The sequence below is a fragment of the Nomascus leucogenys genome, chromosome 16 (assembly GCF_006542625.1).
Source record: "Nomascus leucogenys isolate Asia chromosome 16, Asia_NLE_v1, whole genome shotgun sequence".
Lineage (NCBI taxonomy): Eukaryota > Metazoa > Chordata > Mammalia > Primates > Hylobatidae > Nomascus > Nomascus leucogenys.
The window spans coordinates 40434949-40450025 of record NC_044396.1 but is presented as its reverse complement, the minus strand read 5'-3'; the positions used below and the strand labels follow the sequence as shown (position 1 = coordinate 40450025).

At 38.4% G+C, this 15077-nt stretch overlaps 1 protein-coding gene across 1 annotated transcript in view; it reads left to right on the top strand.

Moving 5' to 3' along the window:
* The first annotated feature begins 1583 nt into the window (after window positions 1-1583).
* The window catches only part of PXDNL (peroxidasin like), a 330955-nt gene continuing 317461 nt past the window's right edge, over window positions 1584-15077 (top strand). The window contains exon 1 of the mRNA XM_030795454.1: window positions 1584-1849. Within this exon, the coding sequence (XP_030651314.1) occupies window positions 1677-1849 (173 nt within the window). The 5' untranslated portion in view covers window positions 1584-1676. The remainder of the gene's footprint in view (window positions 1850-15077) is intronic.

The window sequence follows — 15077 nt, the reverse complement described above, 5'->3', positions numbered from 1 at the left end:
CTGTTAATTTTTAGCTTCTGTTTTTAAGAGAAACCAGTGGTTTCCAGGGTATTTGGATCTATATAACTTGATGTCTTACGTTTATAGGGAGGACCTCATATAACTTAGTTTCTTTTACTAATCTAGTCTAGACATACCAAACAGCAATGGACGGTGTATAAGCAGTGCATTCCATTTAGCAAGGAGGTATAGTCACTGAGTTATTTAATATATTTAATTGAAAATAATAGCTCCTATAAAATTTTGCTCATTTTGGCAAAGTCTAGAGAAAGATAAAGTGATAGATGATAGATTTTAAGGTACTCTTATGAAGTTTTGTGAGTCAAGTATTCTAAGATAGAACAACTTTTTATGGTGGTGAAGAGTTTTGTTTTGAGAAATTAATTGAGGGGAAGTAAAGATAGTTTTTTTGTTTTCATTTTATTCTATTACTGCTACTCTAGCGTCCTATGAAATTTCCCTGATATACTTCTCCTTGGGCCTAACATTTCCAAGCAAATTACTTCATCTTTCCTCTATACTCCTTGCATTAGAGAGAGAAATTCAGCTCAAATTTGTTTATCAAAATGACAGTTTCTGGTGTCAGGGATCTGGAAAGTCAAGGAGTAAATTTGGTCTCAGGCAATCCTGGGTCCAGGGCTTTGTTTCTTTCATTTGCTATTTTGGCCCTATGTGTTTCTGCTGGGCTTTATTCATAGGCTAGTGCTTTCTAGAGTGGACAAGATGAGTTAGTGGCCCTAGATGTTCATTTTCCTTAGAGCTCTGTACCCCAGAGAGAGAACATGACTTTTATTCAGCAGCCATGTGAATGCTTAAAAACACGTCCAGCTGGCCTGGCTTGGGTCATATGTTCCCCATGGAAGAAACAGTATGTCTGTGGAGATGCTGCCCCCAGTTAACCACCCTGTTCTGGGCAGGAAGAGGCCCCTGCTTGACGTCTCTACCATAATGACATGGAGTGGGGTGCCTCGTTCTCCAACTGAAAGAGGGGCTCTATGCAGAGCAGTCCCTAAGTCTTCCAAGTGTGCATGGCATTTGTTTGATCCTCTGTTGTATCACAAACACTATACACCCTAGTCCTGTAATAACTTGCTTGACATCCCCCCACTGAACTATCTGTGCTCAGTAGCGGGGACCCTATCTTGCTTATCTTTGCATCCCTATTACTTAACATGATAGGTGACACATAGCTGACACTCAATTATTTACATGCTGAATAAAAAAGATGTGGATTCATGAAAGAGAATGTTGGTTGTGGAGTAACATCTCTCTCAAACTAATTGTTCTGTTGATTTAATACTTTGTAGAAGGCCATTGTATTCCTGTACTGTGAAGAAAAATTAAGTAATTAATAATGTTTGCTAAATTCAAACAGTGGTGTTGAGTTGATATGTGACATCTAATATATCAATTATCTTCCAAACTAAATGTACTCAATTGACATGTTGCCATGTATAGAATTTGTTTTACTGGCATACAAATAAAACCTAAAATAAATGGTGTAGCTGTCTTTAACACTTTGCAGAGCTCTATAAATAGCCACATTTGTCTGGCATCCTGTGACAAGCATATGGCCCCAGAGATGCAAAATTTGCTGTAAACAGTGCACCTCCCTAATGATTAGTGTATGATGTGCACTAGTTCTGTCTTAATTATATTTAGTCCTTTAGTACTGTATGTTTGATCATAAAAGGAGATTTAGCCTTCAAGCTTCTGGAAATAATGGCAGAACACAGTCAACATATTATAATCATTTTTCACCTTTTTATGTTCCCAGAGACTTGAGGTTTAACAGAATAAGAGAAATTCCAGGGAGCGCCTTCAAGAAACTCAAGAATTTGAACACACTGTGAGTACTTATTGCTTATCTGTAAGGTTCCTAAAATTATATGCTGGTTGGATTGCAATTTACCGTGAAAGTCATTCTGAGTGTCAAGACCAGCTAGTAGAAGAATGACACCTTGTAGATGTCTTATAACTGGGAAAATTCTGCTGCTTCTTTACACTGCCTATGTTTTTATAACCTTTTGAACATGGAAGAGATTCTTGTTTATCCAATTTATTTGTATTCTATTGGTTTAGAAAAGCTTCATGAGAAGAAGAAATAGAGAGAAGGAGAGGTTAAGTAACTTGTCTTTGAGTCCCATGGCAAGAAAGCAATAGAAATGAAATGAAAATTCACAACTTCCTAACTGCAAAGCCCATGCTCTACTCAGTATGCTACTAGGCCTTCTTATTTGTGATACTCTAAAACAAAGAAAAACTTTAGAATCATGTAGAGATGCTGTTTTATGACAGTCTTAAATGAAAACATATCATGTAGAGAAAGAAATGACAACTTTATGGCTAAGCACCGTTAAACGTTTCCAAGTTTAAAGGCATTTATTTTATTCACTCAACAGTATCTATTATCTATTGTGGGCTACCAGTTGGCTGGTTTTGTATTTGGATCCGAATGCACATGCCCCTGCTGTGATAAAACTGATGGTCTGACATTGTGGGGCAGTCAGGTAGCCAACACCCAACTGTAATATGTCTGTAATAAAAAAAAATCCCTATGTATAGTAAGTGCTATAAGGAGAAGAGAACTATGAGAGATGATGACTGGAGGTCCAAGAGGTAAAATCTTCCTATGCTGCATTTAGATTAATCCACTGAGTGAACACATGGAAGTTAAGAATGTTCAGTGAGGCTAGACCCATGTGGATGTGTTTGTCTTCTTGTCATAATATTCTCATGATAGTGTTAGCAATTTTATCAACTTGGCTGAACTCACCACATTCAGGCCAAGCTAGCCCTTCTAACTTCAGAGTTGAGATCATAACTTTACACTTGTGCTTCTCCCATCTGGTTTCTTTCCAGTAACTGATGCCGGAACACACATATTTTTATCACAGTATCTCTGTTTGGGATGATGTAAGAACATAAGAAAGTAAGGACTGCAGGGTTTATTCTTTGTTTTACAATAAAGCAATGATTATCAAAGTGCAATGTACAAAAACATTTCCTGCAGTGCTTGTGGACATGCAAATTCCTAGCCCTCTTCCCCAGGGATCCTAATTTAGGACTTCTCAGGATGGGCCCGAAGATCTGCATTTGATTATTATTATTTTTTTCTTTGAGACAGAGTCTTGCTCTGTCGCCCAGGCTGGAATGCAGTGGCACGATCTCGGTTCCCTGCAACCTCTGCCTCCCGGGTTCAAGCAATTCTCCTGCCTCAGCCTCCTGAGTTGCTGGGATTACAGGTGCCTACCACCATGCCTGGCTAATTTTTGTATTTTTAGTAGAGACAGGGTTTTGCCATGTTGGCCAGGATGGTCTCAATCTCCTGACCTCATGATCCACCCGCCTCGGCCTCCCAAAGTGTTGGGATTACAGGCATGAACCACCACGCCCAGCCTATTGAGTATCTTCTAATGAGTATTTCTGGGTGAAGCCTTTCACCACTGTCTACTGAAACAGGTATGTGATAGATAACCAAATATTTTATCCATTGATTAAATTGTGAATATGATAAAATGTTATCAAATATTTTCATTAGAGATAGTTGCCATTTAAAAAATTCAAGGAGTGTGACAAACTGATAAAATCTATTGGGGTTTGGCCACTTTTTGGAGTTACAGTACACAATTATTGATGAACACTAATTACTGATGAACAATCCACTTCTTCACTTGGGAGAAACCATGGATAATATTAATTTGTTTCTAAATTTTTTTTATTAGAAAACTTTAATAAAATAGTAATTATGTTGTTAATTGCAAGCCTCATTTTATACTAGTTGCTTTATATACATTATCTGTATTCCTTTCTCTCATGCTTTGTGGTAGGTGTTACTATGTTCATTTTACAGATGAGGAAATTGAGGTTCATGGCTGTAATGGAATTTACCCAAATTGAGGCAGATAGAAAAGAGCAGAGTCAGGGTTCCACAGAGCTTGATCTGTTAACTGCTGGACTATATGGTTTCTCATGATAGCATTCAGGAAGAGTACTTCCCTGGAATACAGATGGTAGATCATTTAAACAGTAAGTTGTGTGTACATGTAGTTGGTGTGTGTGTGTGTGTGTGTGTATGTTTGTGTGTGTGTGTATGTGAGAGAGAGAGAGACAGACAGAGAGAGAGAGTGAGAGAGAGAGAGAGAGATTTCTGTCTAGAAAATGAGTTAAGCAATGAGACACTTACCACTCCTGAGACTTCAGAGGAATTTCTGTTAGACCAGTTAAGTCAAGACCCAAAGGTCTTTACTAATTTATTGTAAAAGCAAAAGAAATAAGGACACATTTTTTTTAAAAAAATAAAGTTAAAATTTTCATGAAGAATATTAAAAATTTTGACCATATGGCTCTTATACCAACATAGCATCACAAAGTGAAATCAAGCATCTGGTGATTCTATTTCCTTGGGTTGTCTTTATAGTAAATTGCACAGAAACTCCACTGTTTTCTTACAATTTAAAAAAATGCCAACCACATTGCTTCTATATTGTAAAAGAGAGGGTTTTCTCAAAAAGAGTTGGTATTTTTGTATTAAACAGAGCTTGATAAAAGGTTTACTTAATAAAAAATCTGGAAATGTTATGTATTGCTGGAGCCTAAGAGCTAGAGGGTAAGATCAAGGATCTGTTATCAGACCCTGAATTTCACCCGCTGCAGCACAGCCAAGTGGTGCCTGGCAGAGCTCTGTGACTTGCCAGGGTGCCTCTGCCTTCCAGTTTCTGGATGAAACTGATAAGAGTAATACATTTGGGAAACAGGCTCAAATTCAATTGTGGACAACACAATTATGCTTATAAAAAAGATGATTGAGCCCTGGAGGAACAGCAATAGCTAATAAATGCCAAGGAAAAAAGGTTAGACTGTAACACAAAAATAAAATAAATGCATGCCACTATTTAAATAGTAACAACAGAAATACGAAGATCTGATTCTAGGGCTGACACTCCTCACTCAAATGCCTTCTGGAAGGAAGGCCTAATTGAAAAGCAAGATGAAAAGAACCTTGAGAAGAATGTCAAAAGGGAGGGGCTGGGGGGTATTTCTGGTCCTTCCAGTTGTTTTGTGAAGTGTGGCAAGTTATTTAACTCCTTAAACCTTAAGTTTACTAACATTTCCTCTGACGTTTTATTTTGAAAATTTCAAAGCTACCCAAATCTCAAAAGAAGGGCATGATAATTGCTTTGTACCTTTTACGTAAATTCACCAGTTAACATTTTGCCACATTCACGTTTCTCTGTCTCCCCACACTCATCTATGTGTGTTTATTCTAATTTGGCCGAATCGCTTCCAAATTATACACTACACTTTATTCCTAGGTAAGATATATAGATATAGGTGCAGTTTGTAGAGTGTTTAAATAAATATCACATATAATTAGTTAATGAATGTATTAATATTATTGTTAAATGGCATTAAATTATATGTTCTATTTATTTCATGCTAGTAGATAAAATGCAATTGCTTTTTGTATATTGATATTGTATCCAGTGACCTTACTAAATTAATCCTCACTAATTCTACTCATTTGCTTATATCCTTTGGATTTTTGTAATTACACAATCATGTCCTTTGGAAATAAACAGTTCCTTTCCAGTCTGTACACAGTCTCAGGGGACAGCACGTGATATTAGCTGTAGATTTTTTTTGTAAAGCTTATATTGAAAAGATAGTGGCGTATGATGAACTAGTGATCGATTTGTGGCAAAACCACTGATAAGAGTTAGGTCATTTTGTCTTTGCTCTTAGCGAATTCAAAACTAAATGCATTATTCTCACTTTTGCTGTTCAACAATCAGCCTTATCACTAGTGGCTAATAGACTAATTTATCTCCACAAACTTGGCACTGCAGCATAAATTGCACTGAACTTCACCAACATGAGACCAATTCTTCTGCCTATTGACCCGATCTGATCCTAGAGGTAGTTCTTCTAGGGCAATTTCCACAAGCAATAGGGCCTGAGCACTGAATACAGTGCTAGCTTATTGGAAAATGGTCATGGTTAGGCAATGTAAAAAGGACTCTGGCTGATTTCTTCCTAAGAAATTTCTCTTCCTCATTATCCTACAAAACAAAAATCACAACATCAGGAGAATAAAACCAAGTTAAATGGTCTTGTCTATTTTTCAAACTTTTATACTCGATCATGGCAGAAACGTTTTGGGTGGCTATAGGGTGAGTGAGAAGAATCAGGGCAGATCAGAGCAAACTTCCAATTAGTAAATAGTTGACTTTAAAATCTACTGGAAGACTTATTTTTTTTTTATCTATGCCTGTACATTGTTAAATTTTGAATATTACTCTTAATCTCTTGACTTTGTATATAATACTATTTTGCTGTATATAATAAAGGAGCATTTAAGACACAGTACTCCTATGGAATCAATTCAAAGGTGACTAACTGGATTTTTTTTTTTTTTTGAGACAAAGTCTCTCTCTGTTGTTGAGGCTGGAGTACGGTAGCAGATCTCAGCTCACTACAACCTCTGCCTCAGGGGTTTAAGCGATTCTCCCGCCTCAGCCTCCCAACTAGCTGGGATTACAGGCATGCACCACCACACCTAGCCAATTTTTTGTATTTTTAGTAGAGATGAGGTTTTCCCATGTTGGCCAGGCTGGTCTCAAACTCCTGACCTCAGGTGATCCACCTGCCTCGGTGCTGAGATTACAGGCATGAGTGCTGAGATTACAGGCATAAGCCACCACGCCTGGCCTGGATTTTCGTTGTTCAAAGAATGTTTCATCTGTGAAACAGATCAATAATAAGAATTTTTCTAAAGTCAATAAAATGTTTAATTAAAAATAAAAAGTAAAATAAAAACATAATTAAAAAGAAAGAAGTAGCATTAATGCATGCACAATTTGCAATACTAAATATGTTACAGACTCACCCCCAACTAGAAATATAAAATTAAAAATTATAAAAGGATTTTCTCTTTATTGTAAACATGTTATATGTGAAGTGTAGTGATAGGTGCTTTACAATGACTAAATATGTGACCTTGAGTAAATTGTTTTACTCCTTGGATCACAGTTTCTTCACCTACAAAGCTAAGAGATTATGTCTTCTAGTATTAAACATTTACCCAATTTCCAAAAGAATAAAAGATGCAGCTCTAGACAAGATTTAAAAGGAAAATTGTTATAATTACAGGTTTAAAAAAACAGTACGTTTAATGGGAAAGTTTCAAGTCTCATAACAGGTGTGTTATTTGCCGATTTTCCTCTTTCAAGCTGAAAAGGCTGTTTTCAGATTCATGAGAAAGTGACAATTAAACCAAGGCTGGGGTCTAAGTTGGTACTGCAACTACTGCCGTTGTTTTCCTCGAGCGTGTCTTGTCTGAAGGGCTGAAGACACAGTTACCAGCCAAAGAGATTTCTCTTTTCTTAAAGCATGTTGTTTGACATGGAAATTTTACTAGTTTTTCTTTAAAAATCCCTTAAAAATTATGATGAAATGTTTGCAACCATATTAATTGTTTCATCCTCTTATTCATTGTTCTTCACTTGTGTGTCCTGTTAGTAGAAGAAAAAGGAAAGTATATAAGTAGGAAATGTATGAGCACTAAATCAAATTTGGAATTTCTATCCATTGGTAATTTTTTATTATGTTGTTTAAATGTGATTTTTTACGTAGTTTTTAAGCATAGTAAAACATTTTAGTAAAAACACATGAAATCATTATAACAGCGTTTAAGTATAAACACAATGATAGCTTTTAGAATCTTCTACCTGGGTGAGAGCTCAAGTTCTGACTTTCATTAGCTGTATGATGTTAGTTTCCATATCTATAAAAGAGGATAATCATAGCTCATATAATTAATGTAATGATTAAACAAAATAACACATGTAAAATATAGTGTGAGGAACGCAAAGAAGTTATATTAATTTTCTAGGGCTGCTGTAAAAAAAATCACCAAAGCCTTGGTGTCTTAAATCGAAAGAAATGGATTCTGTCACAATTCTAGAGACCAGAAGCCTGAAACGAAGGTGTGGGCAGGACTGCCTTCCCTCCAGAGGCTCTGGGAGACAAACTTCTCCTTGCCTCTTTCAGCATCCAGGGCCTGCTGGCATCCTTTGGTGTTTCTTGCCTTGAGTCCACATCACTCCAATCTCTGCCTCTATCTCTCACTAAGAATTGCTTTCTATTCAGTGTCTATAGAGTCTCTCTTTTACATGGATAGTTGTGATTGGATTAAGGGCCTACTGTGAATAATCCCGTTTCAAGATCCTTAATTTAATCACATCCCCGAAGATCCCTTTTCCTTATCAGATAAAATTTACAGATTCCAGGAATTACGACCTGATATTTTTGGGTGGCCATTATTCAGCCTACTACAGAAAGGTGAAAGTTTATTATCATTAGTTATGATTGGTGGTGGTAGTAATAGTAGTAATGAGAGTAACTATAGTAGTTGTACTGTAAGAGTGACATATATTTAGACACTCTAGTTTCGAGTTGCAAAAAGAATGATGCATGAGAAAGGCTACACTTTATGTGACTTTGGAAACTAACACCATAAAAGGAAACATTATATGAAGCCCAAGATGTCATACCATCTAAGAATCAAATATTCAATATTTTACAGTGCTCTTCTTGATATTAAAAAATAGGCAAAAAGTAAAAAGAAAGAAGCTAATATTGTTGAGTCCCTTCTCTGTGTTTAACTATAAATTCTAATAATAAATATTAAAAATAAAGTCAATATTATGCAGACACTATTGTAAGTGTTTTTTCATTTACCTGTGATTTAATAAACCCCATGAAGCACTATCATGATCCTTATTTTATAGCTGAGGACACTGATGCACAGAGAAGTCAGCTAACTTTGTCAGTCTTGCAGAAAAATGCAGTGGTAGATCTTTCCTTGACATAGGGGCTCTGGCTACAAAGTTCATGCTCCTAGCCACCCCATAATACGGCCCCTCATATACTACCGTCTCTTTGTGATTTGGGGAAATTTTAACTTCTGCGTTGTAAAATGATGACTCACATTTTTCTACATAATGCAAATATAGAACCTGCTGTATTTTCCAAAAGGCTTGCACAGTGCTCAGTGGAATTGTTTAGTTTCTCTCTGCCTCGTTTTGGGGAACTCCCAGAACACATAGGTGAAGCTTCAGCAGCACAATTACCATCACTCGCCTTCTCTGAGAAGTTCTCTTCACCTTCATTTCCCCCTTGGCCCAACATCTTGTCATGTGTTGGTATTTTGATACTGGCCAGAAATAGAGAGAAATTTCTGGGGTGGATGCCAGGAAAATTTGGCTTATGAAAATTCTATGTTGCCGTTCTCTGATAGGCACATCCAAGATATTTCTTGGCTCTAAGGTGTGGGCTTTACTAATTGGGCCATGAAGTCTCCTTAGAGACTTCTTATCATTTGCCTTTGCCTCTATTTATGTTACTCTGAATTCATAGACCCTGTATAAGGGATGATACATCCTAGCTTCCAAAAAGAAAGCTCTAAAATGGTGAAAACACCCAAGAGCATACATTTCTCTTAAAAGTATATTGTATCCTTTTTACAGCATATCTGTGTACTGAAGTACCAGTAGTAATAGACATTTGCACTCCCGGGCCATCGGCTCTCTCTCCACTCCTGCTGCACTGAATAAACCGTCCTGGCCCCTTTCTACAACCACCTGTGCCCTGGATCGCTTCACTTCTCTCCCAGGCAGTGGCAGATTCTTGTGATTGTCCCCTATCTCTCCTAATCATCAGTTTGTCATTTTCTTTTGTACTTTTCACACAAACATACTGACATTTAATAATTTCTGTAGCATGGCTTCCTTCGATCTGACACCTCTCCCTCTCTCTTGCTATCTCCCTATTTTCCTGCTCCCCTTAGGAGCAAGGCTCCTAGAAGTGTTGTCATTTCTCATTCTATCTGTGCGCTTTCCTCCCTTCCTCTCTTAAACCTACCCAGGTCAGTCTGGAGCACTACCACGCCACTGAAAGGTAACCGTCGGCTGCCATGGAAGTGCCCCATCCTGTGGGTATTCTTCAGTGCTTGTTTTGCTTGCCCAATCAGCAATATCTGACACAGGGGGTCAACTCCTCCTTTTTGAAATATTTTCCTTAATTGCACTTTGTGTTATCACTTGTATTAGTTGGCTACGGCTATCACAACAAAATGCCACAGAACAGGTGGCTTTAAAAACAGAAATGTATTTTCTCACAGTCCTGGAGTATGGAAGTCCAAGATCATGGTGCCAGCAGGTCTGGTTTCTCCTGAGGCTTCTCTCCTTGGTGTGTAAATGTCATCTCTCCCTGCATCCTCACTGGCCTCTTCCCCGCACACAGATATCCTGCTGTCTCTTCCTCTCCTTATAAGGACACTAGTGTCACTGGATCAGGGCAGTGTCCTTAAGACTTCACTTAACATTAATTCCTTCTTGAGGGGCCTTACCTGCAAATTTAGTCACATGAGGGGTTAGGGCATCAACATACCCATTTCGGGGAACACAGTTCATCCCATAACACAGCCCTTTCCTTGGTATCCTCCTAACTCATTGCTTGGCTCTTGTTTTCCTTTCCCTCTGTCTTTCCTCTTCTCAGTCTTCATGCTGCAATGCCTCACAGCTCAGCACGCAGCCCTTTGCTTACATTCACCTTCAAGGTGAGCATGTCCAGCACCATGGTTTTCAACACTGGGCCCTCCACGTTTATGTTTTCACTATGACTTTGAACTTCGATTTCATGTAACTGTCTGCACAACATCTGAGGCCTGTCAGCATCCCGAGCTCAGTATTTATAAAATCAAACTTTTGATTCATATATTTTACCACATTTGCTCCTCCTGTAAATTTCTCCATTTCAGGCTGTGTTACTTTTATTCTATCAGGTGGCCTATAATGTTAAAGTCGTTCTAATCTCCTCTCTTTACATCAAACCCTACATCTATCAGCAAATGCACTTCATTCTATCTTTAAATGTACTTCAAATCTGATCTGTTCACCACCTCACCGCTATCAGTAGTCACTCTGGCTTCACTGCCTTTCACCTAAAGCCGAAGCTAATTAAATGGTCTCCCTGTCTCTTTTTACCAGCTCCTCAAGCAGCCGTGTGATCCTCTAAATAGATGTTATATGATCTCAATCATCTGCTCAACACCATCCGTTGATGCTATGATGGTTAATTTTAAATTAATTAGGGCGCAGGAAGCCCAGATATGTGATTAGACATGATTTCTGAGTGTGTCTGAGAGGGCGTTTCTGGAAGAGATAAGCATGAATTGGTGGCCTGAGGACAGCAGATGGCTGTCCCCAGTGTGGGTGGGTGCTATCCTATCCACTGAGGGCCTGCATAGAACAAAAAATCAGAGGGAGGAGGAATTTGCACTCTGCCTAAATGCTGAGCTGGGACATCCGTCTTTTGCCCATGATTCTCCTGGCTCTCTGACTTCAAAACGGAATCTGCACCATCAGCCGGCCAGCTCTCAGGCCTTCAGACTGTACCAAGGGCTTTCCTGGGTCTTCAGCTTGCAGAGGGCAGATCATGGGACTTCTCGGCTTCCACGACCATGTGAGGCAATTCCTGTGTAAATCTTCTCTTTTATATCTCCATGTATTTCCTATTGGTTCTGTTTCTCTGGAGAACCCTGACTTATTCAAAAGTCTTCTCTTCCACCTACGGATCCGTGTCCCCGCCATAACCTATGTGGCCGTCTACAATCAGCCTGGGGCCCTTCTCTGATGTGAGCTCCTAGACTCAGCCCCCTTCACGCTGCTGCTGCTAGTATAGGCTTTTATTTTTTAAAAAATATAAATATCTTCCGGGCGCGGTGACTCATGCCTGTAATCCCAGCACTTTGGGAGGCCGAGGCAGGCGGATCATGAGGTCAGGAGATCGAGACCATCCTGGCTAACATGGTGAAACCCCATCTCTACTAAAAATACAAAAAAATTAGCCAGGCGCAGTGGCAGGCGCTTGTAGTCCCAGCTACTTGGGAGGCTGAGGCAGGAGAATGGCGTGAACCTGGGAGGTGGAGCTTGCAATGAGCCGAGAGAGTGCCACTGCGCTCCAGCCTGGGCGACAGAGTGAGACTCCATCCCAAAACAAAAACAAAAACAACCCATATATATATACATATATATATATATACACACACACACACACATGTGTGTATATATAGATATACATATGTATATACACATATGTGTGTATATATAGATATACATATGTATATACACATATGTGTGTATATATAGATATACATATGTATATACACATATGTGTGTATATATAGATATACATATGTATATCTATACATATATAGATATACATATGTGTATATATACATATATAGATATACATATGTGTATATATACATATATATAGATATACATATGTATATATATACATATGTATATATTTATATCAAATGTGCCTTTGCTTCAGGGTTTATATATTTGCCCTGATCTCCACCCAGACTATTAGAGATTGGCATGACTGTCTCCTTCACTTTATTTAGTTCTCTGATAAAATGTGATCTTTTTAAAATATTATAATTGTTTCATTTTACTTATTTAACTTTATTTATATATTTATTCTTCTGAGACGGAGTCTCACTCTGTTGCCCAGGCTGGAGTTCAGTGGCGCTATCTCAGCTCACCGCAAGCTCCGCCTCCCAGGTTCACGCCATTCTCCTGCCTCAGCCTCCTGAGTAGCTGGGACTACAGGTGCCTGCCACCACGCCCGGCTAATTTTTTATATTTTTAGTAGAGATGGGGTTTCACCATGTTGGCCAGTGATGATGAGCATTTTTTTCACGTGTCTGTTGGCTGCATAAATGTCTTCTTTTGAGAAGTATCTGTTCATATCCTTCGCCCATTTTTTGATGGTGTTCTTTGTTTTTTTCTTGTAAATGTGTTTGAGTTCTTTGTAGATTCTGGCTATTAGCCCTTTGTCAGATGAGTAGATTGCAAAAATTTTCTCCCATTCTGTAGATTGCCTGTTCACTCTGATGGTAGTTTCTTTTGCTGTGCAGAGGCTCTTTAGTTTAATTGGATCCCACTTGTCAATTTTGGCTTTTGTTTCCATTGCTTTTGGTGTTTTAGACATGAAGTCATTGCCCATGCCTATGTCCTGAATGGTATTGCCTAGGCTTTCTTCTAGGGTTTTTATGGTTTTAGGTCTAACATGTAAGTCTTTAATCCATCTTGAATTAATTTTTGTATAAAGTGTAAGGAAGGGATCCAGTTTCAGCTTTCTATATATGGTTAGCCAGTTTTCCCAGCACCATTTATTAAATAGGGAATCGTTTCCCCATTTCTTGTTTTTGTCAGGTTTGTCAAAGATCAGATGGTTGTAGATGTGTGGTATTATTTCTGAGGGCTCTGTTCTGTTCCATTGGTCTCTATCTCTGTTTTTGTACCAGTACCATGTTGTTTTGGTTACTGTAGCCTTGTAGTATAGTTTGAAGTCAGGTAGGGTGATGATTCCAGCTTTGTTCTTTTTGGATAGGATTGTCTTGGCAATGTGGGCTCTTTTTTGGTTCCATATGAACTTTAAAGTAGTTTTTTCCAATTCCGTGAAGAAAGTCATTGGTAGCTTGTTGGGGACGGCATTGAATCTATAAATTACCTTGGGCAGTATGGCCGTTTTCATGATATTGATTCTTCCTATCCATGAGCATGGAATGTTCTTCCATTTGTTTGTGTCCTCTTTTATTTCATTGAGCAGTGGTTTATAGTTCTCCTTGAAGATGTCCTTCACATCCCTTGTAAGTTGGATTCCTAGGTATTTTATTCTCTTTGAAGCAATTGTGAATGGGAGTTCACTCATGATTTGGCTCTCTGTTTGTCTGTTATTGGTGTATAAGAATGCTTGTGATTTTTGCACATTGATTTTGTATCCTGAGACTTTGCTGAAGTTGCTTATCAGCTTAAGGAGATTTGGGGCTGAGACGATGGGGTTTTCTAAATATACGATCATGTCATCTGCAAACAGGGACAATGTGACTCCCTCTTTCCCTAATTGAATACCCTTTATTTCTTTCTCCTGCCAGATTGCCCTGGCCAGAACTTCCAACACTATGTTGAATAGGAGTGGTGAGAGAGGGCATCCCTGTCTTGTGCCAGTTTTCAAAGGGAATGCTTCCAGTTTTTGCCCATTCAGTATGATATTGGCTGTGGGTTTGTCATAAATAGCTCTTATCATTTTGAGATACGTCCCATCAATACCTAATTTATTGACAGTTTGTAGCATGAAGGGCTGTTGAATTTTTTCAAAGGCCTTATCTGCATCTATTGGGATAATCATGTAGTTTTTGTCTTTGATTCTGTTTATATGCTGGATTACATTTATTAATTTGCATATGTTGAACCAGCCTTGCATCCCAGGGATGAAGCCCACTTGAACATGGTGTATAAGCTTTTTGATGTGCTGCTGGATTCGGTTTGCCAGTATTTTATTGAGGATTTTTGCATCGATGTTCATCAGGGATATTGGTCTAAAATTCTCTTTTTTTGTTGTGTCTCTGCCAGGCTTTCGTATCAGGATGATGCTGGCCTCATAAAATGAGTTAGGGAGGATCCCCCCTTTTTCTATTAATTGGAATAGTTTCAGAAGGACTGGTAACAGCTCCTCCTTGTACCTCTGGTAGAATTTGGCTGTGAATCTGTCTGGTCCTGGACTTTTTTTGGTTGGTAGGCTATTAATTATTGCCTCAGTTTCAGAGCCTGTTATTGGTCTATTCAAGGATTCAACTTCTTCCTGGTTTAGTCTTTGGAGGGTGTATGTGTCGAGGAATTTATCCATTTCTTCTAGATTTTCTAGTTTATTTGCGTAGAGGTGTTTATAGTATTCTCTGATGGTAGTTTGTATTTCTGTGGGATTGGTGGTGATATCCCCTTTCTCATTTTTTATTGTGTCTGTTTGATTCTTCTCTCTTTTCTTCTTTATTAGTCTTGCTAGCAGTCTATCAATTTTGTTGATCTTTTCAAAAAACCAGCTCCTGGATTCATTGATTTTTTGAAGGGTTTTTTGTGTCTCTATCTCCTTCAGTTCTGCTGTGATCTTAGTTATTTCTTGCCTTCTGCTAGCTTTTGAATGTGTTTGCTCTTGCTTCTCTA